Source organism: Lepisosteus oculatus, chromosome 2, assembly GCF_040954835.1.
Source record: "Lepisosteus oculatus isolate fLepOcu1 chromosome 2, fLepOcu1.hap2, whole genome shotgun sequence".
Lineage (NCBI taxonomy): Eukaryota > Metazoa > Chordata > Actinopteri > Semionotiformes > Lepisosteidae > Lepisosteus > Lepisosteus oculatus.
Window position 1 is genome coordinate 30,741,150 of NC_090697.1, and position 24,655 is coordinate 30,765,804.

General features: G+C 38.4%; 1 protein-coding gene across 2 annotated transcripts; it reads right to left on the reverse strand.

Moving 5' to 3' along the window:
* Positions 1–56: 56 nt before the first annotated feature.
* elovl4a (ELOVL fatty acid elongase 4a) lies at positions 57–24,285 on the reverse strand. Of its 2 annotated transcripts, none has more exons than XM_006626264.3 (7): positions 24,043–24,285; positions 21,609–21,702; positions 13,821–14,008; positions 12,750–12,830; positions 8,187–8,358; positions 7,449–7,576; positions 57–5,998 (listed from the first exon to the last, which is right to left on the reverse strand). In XM_006626264.3, the coding sequence occupies exons 2-7, from the start codon at positions 21,673–21,675 to the stop codon at positions 5,705–5,707; spliced, it is 930 nt and encodes a 309-aa protein (XP_006626327.2). In that variant the 5' UTR covers positions 21,676–21,702; positions 24,043–24,285; the 3' UTR covers positions 57–5,704. The 2 variants fall into 2 exon arrangements, with proteins under 2 accessions (XP_006626327.2, XP_069034694.1); XM_069178593.1 differs by lacking the exon at positions 24,043–24,285 and adding an exon at positions 23,944–24,021.
* Between the last annotated feature and the right edge of the window lie 370 nt (positions 24,286–24,655).

The window sequence follows — 24,655 nt, forward strand, 5'->3', positions numbered from 1 at the left end:
CATCAATGCTTACAAGCATCTCAGAGAACATAACAAATAATAGAAAAATAAAGGAATCACACCACAGAAATGGCTTTGTTTATTTAAATTGTATTTGCAGCAAGGAGCTGAATGCAACAGGATAAGGAATCAAAAGTTCTTAAATAGCCGGTCAATAATTCCCCATCGATCATCAGCATTGACAGCGATATGAACCTCACATTTTGTCAAAAATGTACAAATATCGAACCTGCATAGCAAATACAACATATTGACAGAAAATAAAAAACACTTGAAACACCTATCATTCCGAATTCCATATTGACATACAGATTTAGAAGTCATTTTACCAGCTGGAAATACCTTTTAAAAATCTGAAATCAAATATAGGCAAAGTATGTACATACAATTTACGGAGGCTACAAAATAGCATTAGACTGAAAAGCAGTTGAAATAAAAACAATGTTGCTGACTGATATATTCTGTAAGCTAATAGACCTTAAGATATTTCTAGCTGTCCATTAACTGATGAGCATGTTTGTTCAGTGAGACACAGCCCTGTATGTACATGTTTCACAGACACACAGTTGTAGTTATTTAAGAGCCAATGTACCATTCAGCAGTTTTACTTAACATTTATTTGAGGTAACTTATCTGCTGTGGCTTGACATTAAAAAATTGTGAAGTGACACTCGTCAGACACATATTCGTCCTCACTAGAATAGATAGGGTTTACGACTTTTTGTCAGCATAATAACAAATATGTTACTTCCATTTCCTTAGAGCATTATTATTAAAAACCTCTTCAGACAAAAATGCCCTAAACATGCATGCAAAATACTGTGCTGTATTAACACGACATTCACTGTGGAATGTCCAGAAATGACTGCATGCATTATAATTATTTTGGAAATGACAATGAATAGCCGGTAGAAAAAAAGGCAAAACAGCACTCTATTTCAATTTTTTTCAAAGGACATCACTCATTCCTGCATTTAAATTCTGATCCAATGGTAATTTTACAACAATTCTGCAAGAGTCATTCAGTCATTTTACAACTGGGATTGTTTCTGAAGCTGATGCACTGGAGTCCATCATGAAACTTCAGAGTCATATTTTTAACCTATAAATGTCAACAACCAGATGATCTCAATGTCCTTACTTACCTGGTTGGCCTTCAGTGTATTTCTGCACCACAAACTACTTCCCGATACAATCAATTTAGTCGTAACATTCAACACTCATTCTACTGCCGTTATACAGTTCGTTTAAAAACTATATACACAGTACACCCTTTCTAATTATAAAAACAAAGAATGTTTCAAACAGCAATCCAGTCCAACTTCAACGAAATTCACAGCTGTAACAGACCATGCATTGGTTCCTCTAGATAATACAGTGTTTGTGGATTAACGAGACCACAACACATTCTTCTAATGAATCTATTATCTGCCATTTATCCCTTTGGGTCAGAAGATGCTTGCAGGCTCATTTCCAAGTTCCTTCGGTTTTTATACACCAACCAGCTGCCTGAAAAAAAACTCAACACTGCCTGAAGAGGCAATAGCACAGCGCTTCTACTGCACTTCACAGTGCTCAGTAATCACAGGACAAACTGCTTTGGACAGGAGGGGTCACTGCTGAAGACCGCTATTCTTTAATATGTCAGTGGGGTGGCTTCACATTGTTATGAAGCTCCTAAATATTTTATACACATTCGCCTGTAATTTTGCAAATATGAACTCAAATGACTCGTCTTCGTTCGCAGTAGGAATTCAGAATCTAATCAAAGGGCATGCATTTTCTTTTATGATATGAGTAACCTGTGCAGCTGCTTGAAATTTCTGGGGACATCTTCCCAACAATTTTGAAAGTATGATGGTTATAAAAAATGAAAAGGGATCATCATTTAAATTGGACCACAAGCATCATTGCTTTGTAATAGATAAGTGGGAATATAAATTCTTCCATCTTCAAAAATATACAGTATAAGCATCAGAACTTTAAACTATTTTAAAGATCGATTTTTACTGTATTGTTAATTAGGCTGTAATTATCTTGAAATAGGATTAGTGGCCAATACCTATGGATCCTACTCGGGTGGTTTTTGAGTACATTGAAAACAAACCATTTCAACCAAGAATTGGAATTTCATAAATTGATTTTTTTCCCTCAAAAGTAAGTTTTTGTGTCGCTCAACATGAACATTTACAGACACAAAACATGAAACTGTCCAATAGGGTGTGGCTATGCAGTGCAATATTATTGCAACGAATTCACAAAAAGTCAACTGAGGCATTTTAAAAAAATAAACATTAAATTTTTCTCTATAATTTTAAGCTTCATATTTTCAATAAGAAAATGTTTCTCTACTTTGATGTGCATTCACAAGAGCACGACAACCTTGTAGCTTGATCTTCTCAGATCTCAGAAGCTGAGCAAGTTTGTGCCTTGCCAGAACTGGAATGGGAACTTCAAAAGAGAATCAGGTAGTTCAAGTAAGTCAGTACCAGTAGGTTGCACTTTTCCCTCTATGTCTGAATTTCCCAAACAATTACTACTACAGAGACCAGAAAAAATACACTGTAGAAGTTTCCTCTCTTCAGATGGGAAGTTAAACCAGTCACTGAAAGATCCCCAGGTACCACTGAGAAAACTAGGGATGTTAACACCTGTCCTGTCTAAATTATGCCAGCAGTTACATCACCCTGCTACTCACAACTGGCAGCCCACTGAAGCTCGATAATAGCTAATAAACTAATAATCCCCATCTCTGAACTGGCTTCATCACTCTGTTCTCCTCCCCACTGAGAGCTGGTGTGTGGGGAGTGTACTGGCGCACTATGGCTGCCGTCGCATCATCCAGGTGGGGCTGCACATTGGTGGTGGTGGAGGGGAGTCCCCATTACCTGTAAAGCGCTTTGAGTGGAGTGTCCAGAAAAGCGCTCTATGAATATTCTTATTCTTATGTTTCTTCTTCTTAAATTCCACTCCAAGATAGTCAAGACTACACTATGGATTCCTTTGATACAATCACTTAATTAATTAAGAAACGTCTTACTTCCCGTGATTAGCCATTTAGTGGGAATGCTGGTGCATCATGTCTGCTACATGTGACCCAAGAGGGTGCTTTGCTGGAGTGGAGGATGAAGTGTACTGTATCTCCTCCTGTGTGTAAAACTTTTTGGGATCCTTAATGATGAAAAGTGCTACCCTTATGGGAGAATCATTATGATACTTTTGAGGTGTTCTATAACAGTAATGTATTAACATTAGGAATTTTCTAACATACTAATGACCCTGAAACCAGTGGGGGGAAAATAAATTGAAATGAAGCAAATACTTCAATTGTGGCGTGCACTAGAAGAAAGTTAGCCCTTCACTTAGCACCATGAATTGTAGGTTGGTGTAAACGAAGCACAGTTAGGTTTTCTATTCAGGAAATAAATATAAGTTGGTCAGTATGATGCTTATTGTTAAAACAATTGAGCAGTTCCTTTTGCTGCAGGTGGGCTTCCTTGCCCCTCTCTACTTTTGATTTCCACAAAAAGAAATGGAATGAACTGAGGTACAACCAACTCATCCTTTTATTACGGATTAACTGTTCTGATGTGCTGACAGTAAAGCGTCTATTCAGAAAAGAGAAACAAATAAATGCAGGTGGAGTAATCCCGTTTTACACGCTCTTAATTAAAAGGAAACCAAACAATTGAGCATGCTTATCCCCTAATACTAAGAACACATATCACATAGGGATTAGATTGCCCATTGAAAACACATGAATGGAATATTTCATGAGCATTGGTGCCCTTCATCACCACGTAAAGGGAGCAGAGTACCACAGACTAAAAAAAAAAACCCCATATACAGTACATATAACCTCACTGGCTACATTTGTTACTCAAAATGTTTACTGTCTCTCTTGCTGTGGATGAGTTGTTTTAGCCCCACTTTATACAGCAAAGATGCAACAGTACATGGCTGTTGGGCATTACACCATTAAAACGGATCACATTGCCTCTACAAGAATACTCATTAGCTGAAGAAACGGGTATCTCCTGCAACAGCTTAGGCTTTCATACAAAAATGCCAAAACAATGGTCTATAATGATAATGAATTGGATCCTATTACAAACAGGTCAGCTCCTGTTCGAAGCAACTTGCAGCATCTACACTAGAGATACTGAGATACAACATGAAAAGGGGTTGATGAGATTTACTTTAACTTAACCCAAGACCCGGTTTTAAAATCATTACCCCTTTTGTAATGGAGCCCTTTACAGCAAAACAAATACATGGCAAGGCATGCAATGAAGCAGGGACTTGTTACAGATATGAATAGTATGAGCATTATTTACTTCTGGAGGCAGTCAGATTTGCAACAGAATTATTTTACGCAAAACGGACCACTGTTTCAAATTGCTTTTTTTTTTCCTGCTCTCATGAAACCGTATATATTTTGGCAAAGGTTTCATCTTAAACTGGGCAATGTGCTTCACCTCTACATCGTCATTTTCACTGTACGTCCTACTGTAAATGTCTAAATGCTTTCGATGCACCAACTGTACTCACATGCCCACCAATCCCATCTCGCATTAAGGAAACGTAGAAATAGGAAAAAAAAACACTTTTAATATACACAGTGTGATATGATATAATGCAATACAACACAGCACAAAGACTTCTTAAGCTAGTATGTGGCAAAGGATAGCCCAGATATTCATTCATTCTTCTTTAGTATGCAGAAAAATCTGCAGCACAATTTTATGACCTCTTATTAAATTAGACCCCCTTCTCTAAGTGTTTTACCCATTGTGCTGCATCATTGAAAAATGACCAAAATCTCAGGGTCTAATGAAAATATATATGTAAGGAAGTAACTGTTGCGAGCTGTGATCTGGTGCCTTGTGAGACACACTGGAACGTTAAAAACAACAGTGACCACTGCTGTTATTGAGTGCTGAAAGAAATGCTCACAGCAGGAAGTACAAAAAAGAAACCCAACAATCAGCAATTCCTGCTGCCCTCTGAGAGATGTTTTACTCACAGCTAAATACAGCTACAATCCAACCTTAACGCTGAGGATTGCAGTTCATGTGCTAAACTATAACATGAGGCTGGAATGATTTTTGAGCATAAAGACATGACTATCGCTCACAGGTGAAGTGTAGTCCCATTTATGCAGAAAGGATGGTCTTCAAAACTGGAAAAATTACAGAACAATTGGGTAACCACTGGGAAGGATTTAAAGCAATGACAAAAAAAAAACCCAAGATACAATTGTTGTATAATGTAAAATGGAATATCACACATTACAGATGCAAGAAAATGAATGCTTCAGCCATGTGGTTTCTACTAGACATTGTTCAATTTAAAGCTGTTTTTGTGGATAAAATCTAACTGCATGCCAGTCTTGTTTACATGATTCCCTGAATTGTTTAAAAACATTAATCCAGAATAAAAAAAACAAAATATCCCTTTAAATAAAAGTATACCTTTTGTCACTAAAACTGTTATTCTATGATGCCATAATATGAATCCCAAATATCAGAACAAGATACCCTATTAGTATCCCCTCTTGACCAACCTGACCAACTTGAAAATGAACACAAATCTGCCCAGCCTGTGGTCTGGCTAGACCTTTTCCCTTCCTGCCTATAAATCTGGGATTTTTCTTGGTTTCGTTTCTCAAGCCACCCGCTTTGGTAAGGCCGGCTTACTCATTTCATTCCCGCTTTGCTTTTCCTTTCTTCTTCTTCCTGCCATTTTCCACCAGCGCCTTGCTCTCTTGCTTGCTGAGCCCATTGACGGCCGCCGGGGCTGCACCATTGACGGCCGCTTTGCCGCCTTTAGAGGAGAAGTCCTTCTTCGGATGCCTGTACGTCTGGTAATAGAAGTTGGCAAACAGGACAATGAAGGTGACGGCGTACGCAATCAGAGCCCAGTGCATCCACTTGGGGAAAGGGCAGTCGATGTAGAGGGACAGGGCTGTGTGACCGATGGTGACGTGGAACTGAATCTGAAACGGGAAACGGAGAGAAGTATTAGCCGGCCTGTTGCAGCTCGGGGTATAGAATCCGATTCCCTGATCATCCAAAATAAGAATTTTAATGGGACCAATAGGGGGAAAACTATTATCAACGGAACGTGAAAGACGGGCCAAACAGCTTACAGAAGAGACAAGGCTTTCTCACACTGGAAAAAGAAGATTACACATACAGTACGATATGTTATTGACAGCACAAAATGTAAATAGAATCATCAGCTAGTTTCTACATCCAGGTGAATGAAAAAAACGTTTCGGCTTTTACCGCCTTCTGGAGGATGTTCAGAATTTCCTTTGCGGTTATCTAGAGGATACTGACAACACTGGTGATAGTACTGGTACGATCAAGGAGGGGTAGTTTATATTTTTAGATCCGGATTTACCTTGTTAAGAACTCTGAAATTCAGAAACACAAAATCTCACTGCCAGTTTTTCTGCAGTACATGAAAAAAGCATTGACAAAGGGGAAGCTAATCATGTTGTCATAAGAGCTGGGATTTAGATTTGGCCAGAAGTATGCAGATACCACAAAATAATATAGTGGCACACTATAAGAGGAATGCTGATTTTCATTTTAGCATACATATATTGTGTGGTAATTGTAAACTGCAGTCCATCTTACAGTACACTGAATTTCAATATAATTGAAATTAAATTAGGAGAATGGGGCTGCTGTAAAGGCGGTATGGTGACACAGTGGGTACTATTGCCGTCTTGGATTGCTGAGGCCCCGTGTTCAGTTCCCAGGGCGCTACCTGCTAAGAGTTTGTATGTTCTCCCCGTGTTCACAAGGGCTTCCTTTCCTCCTGGTGCTCTGGTTTCTTCCCACAGTCCAAAGACATGCTCGCAGGTTAACTAATTTCTGGGAAAACTGGCCCTGGTGTGGTTGTGAGTGTGTAAAACCGAGGTCCTGACTCTCTGTGGTCATTAGAAAACCCAGGGCGTTTCTCGAAAAGAGTAGGGGTGTTATCTCAGCATACAGGTCAAATTTCCCTCTGGCCTTTACCAATCATGGCCTCCTAATACTCCCCATCTCTGAACTGGCTTCATCACTCTGCTCTCCTCCCCACTGAGAGCTGGTGTGTGGGGAGTGTACTGGCGCACTATGGCTGCCGTCACATCATCCAGGTGGGGCTGGTGGTGGAGGGGAGTCCTCATTACCTGTAAAATGCTTTGAGAGGAGTGTCCAGAAAAGCGCTATATAAGTGTAAGCAATTTCTAATTATGATGTGCTGGGGTCCTGTCCAGGATGAACCCTGCCTTGTGGAAGTGCCTTGCCAGAGCTCCAGCTCCCCCGCAAGCCGTTATTGGAGACAGAGGTTAGAAAATGGACAGAAGGATAGGACTACTGTGCATAATACACGGTATAGACATGTATAAATGTGTATGTATGAAGCAGGATAAAAAATATGGCTGCACCTACCATCTGTATAATTGTCAAGTATTTCTTCCACCATAGATATTTCTGGATCTTTGGACCACAAGCTGCGAGTCCATAGTACAGATACATTATAACGTGAATGAACGCATTCATGTGAGCTCCGAAAAAAGCTGTAAGAAAAAAAATGGTATATATATATACACACACACATATTTCAATATCTATATATTTCTATACGTACAAAATTTCTGAAGACCTCATTACAGATATAAAAATGCGTAAAGAATCACAACACATCACACCATACAGAATGTCAACAAATGTATTTAATTATATCACCAAAATATACTTCTAAAATGCAAAAAGTGAAAAATGGTTTCTGCAGTTGCTCAAGTTGGTCCTAAGACAGTAGTACAGGTAGTTAAGATAAATGATTTTCATGAAAGTAGTAAAAACAGGAGAAAGGTAAGGTTCAATGCTGTAAATGCAGTTTTCCAACAAATAAAATTAGATTTAATAGGATTTTGGGACAGCAAATTATCTTTCCTAGCCATGTTTCATGTCTTGCTTTTTCTACACTTTTTTCCACACTCTTTTTTCATTAAATGAGATCAGGTTCACATTGCTTTGGGCACTGCCTTATTGTGCCGATATTGTTTGAAGGATTAACCCCATCTAACGTGGTTAAACCTATTAACCAAACCCGACCCTTATCCCCAGAGAATCCCCTTCACAGCCCAGCCATCTGCGTGGCCCATGGCCTCTCTGCTCCGTACTTACATTGCCCTCCAGCCACCCACTTGATGCCAATCCACCAGAGGGTGAACATTGTGCAGTGGTGGTAGACGTGCAGAAAGCTGACCTGGTTAAATTTCTTGCGCAGGATGAAAAACACAGTGTCTAAATACTCCACTCCTTTAGAGACGTAGTACCACCACAAGGCGGCAGCTATCTGTCAGACAGGAGACAAAACATCATCACCGGGGTATGTTGACATTCATCTGCACATTGTGTGCTAGGGGTCAGGAGCTAAATGGCTAAAGAAGTATTACAGTTCATTTAAAATGGCAATGTGGACTGTTCAGTTGTGGCTGTACCTGAAATCAAACCATTCCCAGTTACAAATGCTAAACAAAGAAGCAAGATAGCAGAACAAAAAGGAAACAAAAAAAAAGGTCAAAATGTATTCAGAAAAGTGCATATTTCGTGCGACATAAAATCCTGACATTATCTTTCCTTTTATATTGCAGGGTTCACAAGTTCTTAACAGATTCTCAAAAAAGCTGAAAACACCTGTCTGTCTTCCTGGTTATGGATGCATTGAAATCTTAAATCCACTGCCTAACATTTGGATTTTTCTTCTAATATATTATCACTTGAATATTTCTCCATGTCAACATAAAAGACATTTAAGATGGCTTTTCCAGCACCTCGTTATTGATGCTATTTCATTCAATATTTAGCTTTTATTAGTACATCAGCACACTGTGTCTGCTGGTTGCAGCCTGCTCCAACTGTGCACAACCATCATACAATATTAGATATAATTACTGTCATATAAGCAGTTGGATATGTGGCACATTATCACATACATGGGACATATGGCCTCATTAATTACAGGCTAAATTGAGCAGCAGTGTTACCAGCTTCCACTCTGTTCTTGTCCCAGCTTAGAAGCTAAGCAAGGTTGAGCAGGGATGGAGGAGCTCCAAGGAAAACCAGATTGCTGTGGGAAGCGGCGTTGGTGGACCAGTAATTGTCACTCTTTTTCTGTACCACAATTTCCAGACCAATTCCCTCTAAGGTGACTTGGGACACTGGTTTACAGGCGGTATGGTCGTTTGGATTAGATGTCAAAACCAAGATGTTATACCCGGTGTCTTGCCTAACATCCACTCTGGACTTGTACGATGACTCCTTCTTAACTTTTCCAGCTGGTAAAGGAATGTATTATCCACTTGAATTGTGTAGTGGGGCTGCTGATGCATAATGGTGGTTGTGTGTTTCCAAGGTGGACACTGCAGTTCAGTGGAGGACAAAGTGTATCTCCTCCTTTGTGTGAAGCCCTTTGGCATCCTTTCTGATGGAAAGTGCTGTAAAAATGAAAGGAATCCCACTTTTGAGGGGTGTTGTTAGTACATTACTAGTACTACTCAGTACATTAGGCATTTTCCCCACTTTTGCAGACTCGAAAACCAGCAGGAAAAACTGTCCCCAACTTTATGTAAAGCAATTTAATGAAAAGAACTACAGCAAAACCTCAAAATTTGCAAGATCAACATTTGTGATTTCACCTATTCATGCGAAACTTTTAGTGACCACTTTTTCTGCAGCAAGAGGAGTGCGAGTACCCATGTGCACATCTTGTGTCCAAAGTGTGGATCTGCCTGTGAGTGTTCTGTATGTCGGTGACAAAGTTATGCCCTACAGTACTGTTCATGACACTCACTGTTGTGCTGCAATATAAAAGAAATGTTCAATTAAAAAAGCTCTGTAGCCCCTTTATAACAGTAGCAGTTATTGGCTCTCACATTAGAGGACAACAAATAAGAAAAAGTGAGACAAACCAAGGAGCAGCAAAGCATGTTTTTTGAGTGGAAAAGGAGCGACAATAATTAATTTACTTTCTTGTCTGTTATTACTGTGCTTCAAGGAACTATTACAGTACGGTGTTGGTGCATTTATAAACGTAATAAAAAGTAAAGAAAATGTGTTCTAATAAGAATGAAAAAAACGAATACAGGGTGAACTACAATAAAAGTGGTCTAATTTGTTTGCTCACGCAATAATGTGAGTAATTTGAATATAATGCTTTACGTTTAAGCAGCACATTTAAAATACTATCAATAATTACAAACACTATGCTGAAAACAATACTACAGAATTGTTTTTTCACAAGCTACAGAACCATAACCTATATTCCCCATAATGTTTAAAATCTGTATTGGCATATTTGGCATTCACAGATACTCTTGTGAACCCCAAACTTTTACTGTATTCAAATGCAAGAAATTACAATCGTTACTGATTGTTACTGATTGTAGGTGTTCATAAGTTACAAGAACCATGTAGGGGATAACCAAGTACACGCAAAATATGCCAATGATTGACCTGTACTTAAATATCCTTTCCTGCCCACGTACAGCAGTTGACATAAGTCCATATTCCCACAAGACAAACTGGACGTCAGTCTGACAAAAACAACCAGAGGAACTGGAAGTTCATGTTCTTTCCACTTCTACTTCTCCTTGAAACCTACTGTGTTTAACCATTCATGGGTTAAAATAATAACCAAGCTGGGTAAAAGTTTGTACCCCAACCTTAACCATTCAACTGAAGAGCTGCTCCTGTAGACAGCAGATGAGCAATCACTAAATTAGAAACTGTGGGCTCATCCCTAATCTCAGTGAGCGGCTCTGCTTGATCTACCTTTTAATGAGCCTCCCATGACGACGTGATGCCTTGTGCCATTATTCTTTCTCATATTTGCAAGTGCACACATGAGCGTAAAGTTACGAGAAGCACTTTAAATAAGTGTTGTCTAATTAACACTCAATTGAAATTGGCATCAGAGATGTCAATAGCAACTTTTCCGCCTTTTGATGGCACTTTACATGAAAAGGTGAACTACTGTACATCCTTAATAATGATGATATAAGGATAATATTATATTATTATTATCAATATTTAGCATATGTTCAATAAGAAGATTATGTTAAACCATTAGGCTGGGAATACACAAGATGACCTAGAGTGAGTGGAAGAAGGTTGTTGATGCATTTTTTTCAGATGCAATTCCATCTGCATTCCCTATAAGCTCTGAATAGATGGATCCATAGTATAAAGACCCAAAAGTTATGTCTGCATCTAAAATACATTAGCACTTTACCAAACACATCATTTTCTTGTAGAGCCAGAGATTTAAACACGAAATAAATCACAAATTAAAGTGATGAATTACGGCCTCTCACTAGTGTTTTTCTCCAGTACCTCTACCTTTCCAGAATGAGGTTAGGACTACGAATGAGCCATATGGATGAAAGCTGCAGTTCTAGCCTCTGGATAAGGAGGTCAGGAGCAATCATATAAGCCAAGTGGAAATTAGAAGCTTTACAGTAAGAAGCTTGGAAAGACTAAGAAGTGTAGAAACATTCTATTGTGTCATTCACAACTCCACGTCTTGGAATCGGTTTCACCTCCACTCCAGTTTCAACCACGTGTACTGTACATATCGGCATGTATGAAGACAAGCAAACAATTCCAGTTACATGTTTTTTTATTTGAGTTGTTATGCCTTGTCCATTCTCATTAGGCTAAATCCCCATTAATTAGTGCTTTGTAATACATTATGTTCACTGACTCCTCTCTCAGGACAATGACAGAAAACTGGGTCATAGGTGCCAGGAGTCCCTGTCGCTCCCTAACCATCACATTCACGGACATTACTTACACAAATTTAAATTTACAACATTAATTAGGATAGAAATATCAAAAAACACTTCTTAAGGAGAAACAAAGAACATTGAAACGAGTTTAAAGTAAATATCTGTATATAGATAATTCACAAAGTGTACAATACTTCCAAAACTTTTTGCCAAGAGATGCAATCAATTGTAAAAAATACTGTCATTTTTTAAAAACGATCAAATGTATCAAATTGAAAAAGTTACATTAAGAGGATAATATAATTCACAAAGTGTACAATACTTCCAAAACTTTTTGCCAAGAGATGCAATCGATTGTAAGAAATACTGTCATTTTTTAAAAATGACCAAATGTATCAAATTGAAAAAGTTACATTAAGAGGATAATATAAACCTGCTTAGTATTTAAAGGCCAAAATAAATATTTAAACAATTATGAACATGGGTTTTGTGAGGTATTTAACGAAGCACAGGCATACAGTATACAGTATGTACAATGATTGTATCTGATCCTCAAGATACAATATCCCACTATCAGAAAAGTACTTTAAGCACAGACCTGGCTTGGATTAATCAAAGGCAATGCCAAGTCAAACCCAAAACAGAATGCTTTCAAAGGCCCGATGGTTCAAACTCATAACCAGAGTGCCAAGAGAAATACTTTACATTATGCAATTATAATTTACTACCAAAGTATTGCAAACTTACAAGTGCAACGTCAAGGATCTACAGCTCTCAGTATGTCTGCTCTAAATATCAGCCAAAACGGAATAGGAGCCTACTTTCTAATTACGGGATCGCATCAGATACATGGCAAGGTTTAAGTTTCAATATACTGTTTGGAAGATCATCTCATTTATCTCTTAACTGGAATAACCATGCTGTTAATTAGATCAGAAGCACTTGTGATAATGCTTACCCTCACTTCGTTGGGATCGTCAGAATAGTTGACCGGTTGACAAATGTAACTGTAACCCGCAGCTCTTGCAGCAAGAAAGAGCTGAAAAATGCAAGATAATTATCGAGACTTCTAGCATTAAAATACTGTAATGGAATAAATATAGCATAAGTATGTTAAACTCAGTTTGCTCCTGTGCAGCTCTGACATTGACAATTTCCCTATCTATCCTGTTCTGTCCAAAGAATAAGTCAACATCAAAGATATCCAGAATTATTTTGGTGAGAATAATTGAGTTACAAAGACCTTAAGTATAAAATATATATCTCAGTTTTTACATTATTTTAAATTAAAGAAAACAAGTGTTTAACAAAAAACATTGTAATACGTGGATATACTGTAAAATATTAACAAACATTGCGATATTGTTTTTCAGTTAGAAATTAACCTCATATAGATGGAGCAGTGTAGCACTGCTACAATCAGCTTCTTAATATAGCAGTAAAGAATGCTGGCTATACCAAAGCTTACTTATGTACAGGTTGCGACTCACCTATGTATCTTACCACACATCAGAGAAAAATATGAACTAGTACTTTAAACATTTTTCTTTCATCTGCGTAAAGCCAGATAATGTAATAAACACATGCTTGGGTATTTGTTAAAACTAAAATCAAACCATGTGCGCTTCATATTTTAACAAAGGTTTTAACGCAAAGGACTGAAAACAGCATTAGGTCCTGTTCAGGACAGAAAATGTCTTAAGAGTGAGACTAGAGCTATACCACAATAAACTTCAAAATTCATATACATCAGATGTAATATCTTAATTTTTGTATTTGTAAAAATAGGAAATTATTACAATTATAACCACCTATATATACCTTTAAAATAAATGATAATATCAGATTCACTCTTGACTTCTTGATCACGTTTCAAAGTATAATTTATTTTAACATTTCTTACAGCGGACATTGTACACCAATATTGAAATGTTAAAAAGAGAAAGGCATGACAAGCCTATGACCCTTACTGGTTTTGTAATTCCATGTAATTCCACCATCATTCCAAAGACAACTAGACTATGCTTACCTCTTTGCAGATGAAGAAATTCAGTATTACCATGCCAAAATTATAGACGATGAGTATGGATCTCAACTGAAAGGGCTCTCTGTTCTGCACCCACTTTGGGCCAAGCCATATGAATAGAAGATAAAGAGTGCTAATTGTCAACGTGGGAAGAGGAGACTGCATCAACGGCCACTTCTCCACCCGCTTGTCTGTAAATACAATACAAAAGAAAGGCAAAATACAAACTTTTCAGAAAGCGTGCTGGTAATCGCGTCCATTGACTTTCATGCAAAAAACAATGGTAGAACACTAGTCCCATGTATTGTACATAACCACCACCCCCCTGCCAAATCAGTCACTTTAAAACTGATACATTCAACAGTACTTCACCAATTTCCATCCCAATCTCTCATCTCACTAATCTTTCCACCATAAACGTGTGGAATTAGTGTGTGCAGTTTTTAACATTGCAATAAAAGTGTTTAAGTCATTTTTACTCTATTCATTTGATTCCCAACACATGGAAAAATGACTCCCAGCAAAACCAATTTACACCTTTTTAAGAACATTTGATTAACACATAGTAACACGCAAAGCAAAAGTGGACTGCTTAAAGGGGACATTCGCCTTATGCTTTGTAGAAATCCACATTTTGTGTTTGCAAAAGATGACCCCAAGGCTACAGTCTTGCCAAAAGAAAGTCTTTTCTAGCTTTGAAACCGCATCGAATGAAAAGTTCCATATCTGAATACTAAATCATGGATATTGTTCAGTATTTGAAAGCCATTCATAGACGTCCTCTCCTGTCTTACACAGTACATCTAGCAGACTTTGTGCTTCTGTGAGAGATGAACCTGTATTAACATATTTCACACAAAATGCACATAAGTATTCAACGGCCAATTTCACAGAGTTTACAGATCAGTACAATGTGAGACTTAGGTTAACATACAGTATCATATCATCCCTTGTGTGAATATCTGGAAGTAGCATCCTGGCCTATTCTGACATAACCAAGGTAATGTCATCATATCCTGAATGCACTGAGCTGGAGCCATGCCTGATGGCAAGGACTTCTAGTGGTGTACCATGGTAGTCACATGGCCATGCTGGCACAGTGCACAGAGTGGAGGCATCTGAGACGCATTCCAACCCTACTGTCAACATCCTGCTTACGGAAGCCCGTACACTGCAGCTATGATGGAATATGATACATAAACGTATCCCATCCCTTCATCGCATCGGGCAAAGGCCAAGTTCCACTAGGGTACCCAAAGGGGAGTCACTCTGCAATACTATCCCATTGGGAACAGCAATGGAAGTTTCTTGCAATTCAGAGATTTCAACAGTGAAACGCTCTACATTTTTCGATCCCTTTTCAGTTTTTCACTTTCTGGGACAATTCCAAATCCAATAAAACATGTACAACCGATGACGTTATTTACTCACAATAATAAATTCACACAGATTCATGTCATATTTACCTATGCCTTAACACTATGCAATGCACACCTCTATATTTGAGTATCTGACACATAAGGATCACCTTGAATACACTTCTAGTTCCCTCGTACAACTTCAGATGAGAAACCAAGGTTGTTCAGAAAGCTTGCAAAAAAACAACCACGGGGCAAAAACACCATGATGAATAAAATGACCTTACGTACTTTAAAAAGCAATTTATGTAGAATACTTCTGTGTCATCACAATACACCAGTATCCAAACATATGATATTTTTAAATAGAATAAGGCAAAATAAAATGAAAAAAACTCAAACATAAAATAAACAAACAAAAACAGAGGCTCACAAGAAAGCCTGTGGGGTCCAATTTTTGAGAGGTTTTAATTTATGCAATGGAGAGCTCACTGGTTCATCAGAGAATAAGTACTGTCCAGTCTGCACCGAAATCAGAAGCACCATTTGTCTGTCTCTATCCACCATTATGAGATGACAGCCTGTTGAAAAAAGGGTCTAGTATGGATGAAAACCTTACTGATTCTGAAAGCCTAAAGTTTTTCTGAGTCGTCTCCAAAAACAAGTCACATTAAGAAAAACAAATCAAGGACTAGCATATGCGAAAGAGATATACAGTAATACAAAGAACAGAAATTAACATACAGTTAAGAACCACTGCTCCACAAACACACCAGTCATTTTCTTAGATTAAAATGTCGAACAGTATACAGATTGATGATAGCATTCTATTACAATGCTCAGTCTTGCTTATGTGACAAGCTGAAGTAATTTAAAAATGGCCCTATAAATAATGGCAATCAGCAACACAGCCTTGGGGCCAGCTGAGTCTAAATGATACCCAAAGAACTTGGCGCAATGGTGTGAAGATTTTGAGAAAGCTAAATATGGGCTTCAGTCTTTGGACGCATACAGATTAAAAATGGAAAGTCTACTGTGTGGCACGACTCTGACACTTCAGGGGAAGTGTAATGAGAACTGTCAAATAATACAAGCAACCCAACACAGAACAAACTGAGTAGAAGACGGGATAGTGTAAATTAAGAGCACTAATTATTAAAAGCAGAAGTTCAGGAACATTCTTCTATTGACCTAGAAAAGTGTGTTTAAAAGCAAATCTGCCGTGTGACGGTAGCAGAAGGTAAAAGCAGAAGTGCTGCCTGGAACCCAGGGCAAGAGACGCACCAGCCACATCACGAAGTGCCACCAACCAGCAATTAGAAGCCATAAGGGAGAATGTGAGCGAGGAAGATGTTAAACGTGGGAGTTCTACCGGGGCTGAGGCAGACGTCACTGAGAACAGGCCACAATGCAACCCATGAAGCACAAAGCAGACATGAAAAGGAGACAGGTTACCACCAATCTCATCTAGCAGGATGACACTGGAGGAAGAAACGGCACATTTGCATACAGACTCCTGGTTCAAGGTGCAAAGCTTAAAGACAGACCAATGAATTAAGTCTGTCACAGCCCTGCAAGGAAAGAAAAGCTATTCCTCTAAAGACAGGAATTCCTTGAAAAAGATGTGTAATAATACTCCTGAAGGGGTTAACTGTTCAAAAGGCAACTTCATATACAGAGATCCTAAGCCATAGGGCAGTAAGAATGAAATCTTTCACACCTACTGGAAACAAGAACTACCCTTTTAAACACAGTGAATTTAACAAATAATAGTTTGTTAAAGTCTGGAGTGCTAAAAACCTTAAACGATTCTTTTAAATAAGACAACTGATTAAAAAAAAACTGACAGATTTGTTAACTATAACAGGTTGTGATAATCACCTTTCAGTAAGCCTGTCCAAAAATTGTTTAAATCAATGAAAGACAAAATAATACAGAAACCCAACATATTGTAATGCAATAGCTACAAAAACTGGAATCACAACTAAAAAAGAGGAATACAGTGTTCTGACTTACAGTATCTATGACCTTTACTAAAATACTTCTGCCAATATCTTGGCTCTAATTAGAAGCATAAAATGGGGAACACTGATCTTAAGTGAAGTACCCACAGTAAAGAAAATTTGCTTACAAACCTTCTTACTTTCTTACCATTCCAGGGCTGAATTAATTGAAGGTTCTTGAGTGGGGGACTGTATCAGCAGCAAAGGAATTAACCTTTACTTGTTCCTAATATACAGTAGCAAATATTTTTAGTTTTGAAGAGAGCAGACTGAGTGGAATTGGATTCATTTTAAACTGAGAATTGGAAACACTTCTTTGTAATGGAAGTCTATAACAAGCTACCCACCCATGCTGTTGAAGGAGATAACCTGACTAATTCAAGCAATGACTGATTAATTAGCTATGAGCAACTAAACAAGCTATTATAGAAAGGTTATATGGCCTCCTTTTATTTATAACCACTTACATTCAGATTATAAAACCTACAAGATAGAAATATTGATAATATAGAGAGGATCTTGACCTTTTTCTTTGAATAAATGACATGATTCTGCTCTCTGCTGTCGATATAGCCTTGACTACATGTTTCACCTTACTGGTCTATGTGCAGCAGTAGCCTGCCTCCTCCAGCTCATTCAAAGTCCAGCTGGTCGCTTAGTACTTCATCTGGGGCATATTGCTCTTGTATCTGGACTCTTCACTCAATACTGGTCTCAGTAAGTAAGGTGAGAAATCCTGAATTTACCCTATCTGCCGCTTTGCACCCTCCTGTTTTCCTCCTGTTCTCTCTGCCGACAGCTCCTCCAGCTGTATATCTGGTGATACCTTTCCCTCACTCTCCTACCTCCTGGCCACCAAAAGGACTGTAGTGTCTCGGACCATCTGCCAGCACCTTCTCAAAACTTAAAACTACCTTTATGAGACCCTGAAATCCCTCTCCATCCTCATATACACAGCCTTGCACTTGTTTTACAAATGTCCTAATAATGTGTGTAGCCCCGGCGTCCTGGCCAAAATTCCCATTGGCCCTTACCAATCATGGCTTCCTAATAATCCCCCTCTATGAACTGGCTACATTACTCTGCTCTCCTCCCCACTGAGAGCTGGTGTGTGGTGAGCGTTCTGGCGCAATATGGCTGCCGTCACATCATCCAGGTGGGGCTGCACATGATGGAGGGGAGTCCCCATTACCTGTAAAGCGCTTTGAGTGGAGTGTCCAGAAAAGCGCTATATAAGTGAAAGCAATTATTATTAATTATTAATGTCCTATTCTGTTCAGTTCCAAAGGGTATGCACCCATTTTTTAAAATGAATATTTTAATCAAAACTTTAATGCTCAAACTGATCACTTTAATGGGGGAAAGGTGAAACATAAACAATGCAAAGAAAAACAAACAAACAAAATATTGTTTCTATTAATATTAATATTCACACCCTTTGTTAGAGCACAGAAATTACTTTGAGTGCAGAAAATTGCGCTGACATGTCACAATTTGTTGAACTGCTCCTGTGTACAAATATATTGGTTAATTTCAGAATAAATACACCTGTCTCTGTAAGGTCTCTCAGTCAGAGACGTTCATGCAAAGTCTCCATCTGAAGACCAAAAAGGATTCATAACAGCTCAGGGTTAAAGTTTGAGAAAGACAGAAATCAGGAGAAGTATGTGTACAAAAATTGTGAAGACATTGAATATCCCTTTCAGCTGAATGAAGCTCATCGTTAAGAAGTGTGAAGGGTATTGAACTATAAGGTAGTGTGGTGGGGGTCTGAAACTAGCTTCTCAGCCATATAGTTGAAGCTCATACCCTGGCATCCTTCAAGATGTGACAAAGAGATTCTTGGATGAATTATCTACTCACTACCAAACAGGCCACATGAACCAAATGGTGTTATAGTGTATGTAACCTCTTATGTTGTATACTGTGCCACCCAGAAGCCAGCACCATTGTAGTAAAAGTGTTGTGTTCTGGAGCTGGTCCTCATCAGCAGGGAATGGAAAACTGGTCAAGACGGAGAGGAAAATGGATGGGTCAGTACTGGCAACACTGCACGTCTGTCTGCTTTCAGCAGGAATCTGCTACAAAATCAGAATATTGTGGTTCACCAATGATCCCCAACCAAGCTGACAGAGAGTGAGCAAGCTTGCAAAGAAGAATGGGCAAACACTGGCCCATCGTAGTGTGCGAAGTTGGCAGCGACTTAATTAAAAAGACTCATATCTCTACCTGGTGTAACAGGTGCTTCCACAAATTTGTCAGTGGGCAAATACTTTTGCAATCAATGTCTTTTAGTTTCATTTTTCTTCCTGATTTTCCAAACATTCAAAAGGTTTTGATAAAAACATATCCAGTTTAAAAATGTGGGCTTATACAAATGTAATGAATCAAAAGGTGAGCTCATTGGAAAAAGGTGAATAAGTTTGCAAGGCACTATAGTATTTCAAATATGATTTATTGTAAGTGCTGTTACAGGGTAGAAACATCAATGTAGAGGATGCTCAGCTAATTAGGACCTTCAACTTACTATTCTGAATCAAACACATGCAAATCTGCATTTTCAAAACAATGCAAAATCATGATTATGCTTAGTACAACATATGGCGATACAGCAGTCTGCTGTGTAGTGTGCTATTCATAAAGTGTCAGATTGATCATTTACTGCTAAAATATACAGTAGGCCTAAAGCTGTAAAATAATTAAAAAACACAGACTTGGCATCATTGTACTAAACATTTGCAAATACAATAAGAAATGAATAATAAAGCTAGAAAAATAAACTGTACATACTGTATATAACCACATAATTAATATACTGAATGTTAAAGACTGCGTAACTAAACACTACCCTGTTAATATTCCTAAACAACTACTGAAGTAATGGCAGAAAGAACCGCAATTGTACTTGAACTCTTTTGGCAAATTTAGGCCATAAGCATACAGTATACAGTATAGCACTATTATATAAATAGTGTAGTAACTGAAGTGTAGCATTTATCCAGAATAGTTCAGGTGGGTAGCTGGGTCAGCATGCGTAGGCTGCAAAGGAACAAGTAATAGGTTTATTCCATGCTGAAAAAAAGAAGAGAGAAAACACAACGTTTCGGCCGTGGAGCCGAAACGTTGTGTTTTCTCTCTTCTTTTTTTCAGCATGGAATAAACCTATTACTTGTTCATTTATCCAGAATTACATTTATTTGGTAATTAGAATTTCAGATTCATAATAACATTGAACAAACAAGGGGAAAATATTTATATATAAATTATATGAAAATAAGGGGTTGAAACTTTTTAAAACGATAGCAAGCTTTCTGTACAGTATGTCCTCCCAGTGAGACTGATCCTCAATGCCAGGAAACGGAACAAAGCCGAGCTCGACAGGCGTGAACAGAGGGTGCAGAGCAGATGAACTGTATGCCTGAAACATGTTTTCAGGTCTACCCATTTCTTAGTAACGGCAATATTTCCATACTGCACAATACTTTAATCTTTCCAGGTAAACTGATAATTTCCTCCTTATCTATTACAATTTAACCATCAGACAAAGACTTACTCCAGTTAAAGAAAATAATTATTCTGAATAACCTTTGTGATTATTTTCAATATTATAAACATAGTAAAAAATTGAATTAACTTATGTATCAGAGGTAAAAAATGATACCAATGATATCACGTGTATCAAATGCTGCACATAACAGGTATTTATGACATCACCACATGTATTCTTCTATAAAGTGCACGTGACGTGCTGTTTGTCCCCTGCAAAAAACGGATTCCTTTCTCTCCGCCGCTAAACACACAGTACCTTCTCCTAACGTGATGAAATCCTCTTTGCCAAAAGGCCAGGCCCAGCCTCCTGAGAGTGAGACTTCAATGCTACTGGAAGTCCTATGAGGGCTGAGTAACTATAACAGGCACACTGAACAATCCTTTTTACACTTTTCCCCATCTCAATTATCCAGGCCTTGGTACCCCTGGGGTGCATGTAAGATAAGATAAAGTAACACATACCGCCGACATTACAGGTTGTGCGAGCCGGCTTGCCAGCGTAGTGACGTCACCGCCCTTCCCTGTGAATAGCAGGGACCTCAGCCGCCGGGCTGGGGGGAGATCTCCCTTTAGCTCAGCCCTGTTGACTGACCCCGGAGGCCTGGGTTCGAGTCCCCAAAGGTGGGGGGCTGACCTGAGGCGGCAGCGGCGAGTGTGCTACAATAAGATAAGCATGTAGCTCTTTTCCCATTGGGATTCGCTCCCTGTCTTTCAGGCAAACTCCCAGGCCTGAGCCAATCAAGCCCTCCGGAAACAGTGCTTTGCTAAAGGCCAGACTGCAGTTACCATCTGGCCTTTACCGTTACCGAAACAGACTCACCAAGTGAGCCCAGATACACTGCCTCATCAGTAAGACAAAAGAAAAAAAACCAAACAATTACCTGCTATGGTCAAGCCCCATTTGTAGAATTCTATGGTGTCATTTATGAAATGCGTTACCATCTCCATTCTTTCAGACGATAGTCCAACTACAACCTAAAAGGCAGAAATCAAACATTTAATATAATATTCACACAGAAATATATACAAACTAGTCCACTGTAAATGTGGTGGTATTTTATTGATTATAGTGTTAAATACAGCAATGCATTATCAGAATATGCCTACAATACCCACCTATGAACAAATGTAGAAAATTTGACAAAATGTTTTAAAATACAAAAGCGAAATACTTAGATCAATAATTTTTTACAAAATGATGGTCCAACATACAGTATGCTTCTAAACAGTGAATGGTAATCTGTCCTTTATCCTAGGTTAGATTAATTCAGAATTAGATAGCTCAATATTTATTTAAGAGTCTACATAACAGTTAAGCATCTTATTTTGAAGTTATTCTTCCTTTTAATATCCCAGTATATGGTGCTCATTAGCATCTCCTTTGATCAGCAGACACCAGTCCAGGAAAGAAAGACAACACTTGCTATCACATCATAAACTCTGACTGCACACAACAGAAACTAATAAACCAGATGCAGGGGAGATGCCCCTTTTACTGACAAGACAGGGTATGCCAGACCAATGACAGGGGTCACTAGTGTGAACAGCCTAATGATTACCCTTACAACTTCTGCCCACAGACCCTTGGAGGTACCTGGGCAGTAACACACAGTCCCTGGAATGGCTGGAGTGCACAGCTATGATCTGCTGGAGTCACAGCCCATATCTGAATGAGCCGTTTCCCACTTGTACAGCACATACTGTGCCACAATGTGACCAGGGGCCTCCGCCAGGCAGGACTCATTGCTTACTGTAACATTTAACCGTACTGACCTTTCAGTTCATGAAAATGAATGTATATAGGGGTGACTGCAGGACACAGCTAATATCTATCAATGTCTTTTTGTATCATTTATTTAGCAGACACCTCTAGAGCAATATAGAAAACATTTTTATAGTTACTCTTTATATGGTCCTTTACAAAGTCTACTGTCAAATGCTAGGGTTTGAGCCTGTAAAGTGCTTTTACAGGCAAACGCTTTGGGCCTAGAAGAAAACTAGTCAGGAACGAATTACCCAGTTTCACATTTTCTTTTTGATACTAGCTACTCTAGTTGTATGTTGTGAAAATAGCCTACAATGCTTCTCAATGCATTACAATACATAACGTTGGTCTGTCCGTCTTTTGCAACATCATTTGTTTTATTAATGTAATACTATAAAAAACAAGCTAAACCCTAACACTTGCAGTAAGTCTTGCATGTAAGACCCATACTTCCTTTTAAATGTCTGTAGATATATGTATTTGCTTTCATTCAAATTCATTTAACTCCCATATTCTCACTTGAAATATAGTTAAAATATAAATGTATACAAGACTTAATATAAGACTGCAGTACTACAGTTATTTAGGATTCTGGCGTTTCATTTTGTGTCAACCCTAACAAAGGCGGTTACATACTCACTTGCTTATTGTGCATACCAATTTAATGGACTGCACTATTCTTTGTAAAACATGTGTCAGATTTTTTTTTTTCATTATCATACACAAGAATGATTTCTATTAGTTTTAAAAACAATCGTTCACGCGGGCGAAATACAGTAGCGTTGCATTTGAGAGGCATTAAAGCAAGTCTGAATGTGTCAGCAGGTTTTTCTCGACTCTGGTCAAGAGGCTTAATTCCAATTGCGAGTAAATACAATTACAAACGCTAGCCAGGCTTTTGTTAAGTCATTCTTTAGAATGATGAAAGGTACTGTATATTGGTAATAGTGATCTAATTTCGTCACCCCACTGGGCACACATTAAGAACCAGTGAAAAGGTACTTTTTGCGTTTACAGAGTTAATGAAATGGACCCTTCGTGATACATACGCAGCTACAGTACAAGCAATACCGCACTGTACACGAAACGTACCGCTGTTATAAATGAGATTTGACTAACATTTCGACAGCGATTGTTACATGGAACCTGTATTATTAACGTTAGATATTTTCGGGAATCTATTTTCATCAACGTTACATAACACCAGCCATTAAAAATAATTTAACGGTGCATACAGTGAGGCTGCGATGTATAACGCCATGACGAAATAACAAGGCAAATAATCGTCCATCAACTCTCCATTCAGAGTAAATTAGTCTAACATGCACTATGGTTGTGGCTGTTATCGGAGGCAAATAGCACATATAGTTTATTGATTCTTTACAGAAGAAATTTTCCCATGCAATTTATACCATGCAAAAAAAAACAATCGAATCATCATATTAACACACCTATCTCCAACTTCAGCATTTAAATAACAATGCAACCCATACTCGTTTTCACGGCAAAGGTGAAATCCTGTCCGCTGTGATAAAGCTTGCATTTCTTACCTTATTAATGAATTAAGATCCTCCTAATGACATTCAAGGTCAGGGAACAAAATAATTAAAACCTTTTCTTATTGCAAAACCGTCAAAAAATATATTATTTTATTTCCTTGTATATATAAGCCATGCGTTTGGCAAAAAAAAAAAGAAAAAAATCTATATTGAGATCCTACATGGAGGATTTGCAAATGCACTACAGCTGCTCCCGTGCCAAGCGCCTGGATACCGGAGCAGACGAGGAGCACTGCGCATGCGGGTAACAGTAGCTGACTCCGGAGACGGCTGCCGTGGTCCAAGGATCCACACCGATCGCTACACTCACACTCACACTTACACTGCTGTCCGTGGACACTGCAAGGGCTGTGTAGGTCCCTAGTGGCTGGTAGCTCATATTTTACGGACCTTGAAAAAGTGTCATATAGAAGGGAACGTATTGTGTCCAGATCAAAGTAAGAATAGAGCATCGAACCAGGGTCTGCAGCTAATATACTGGGAAAATGAAGCGATTCAAGTAGCCTTAAATCTCTGTCCCGAATGAGAAATATAATTATGCTCAAATATGTTAAAACAAAACTTAGTGCGGTTTGCCAACGCTCTAGGAAACTCACTTCTACAC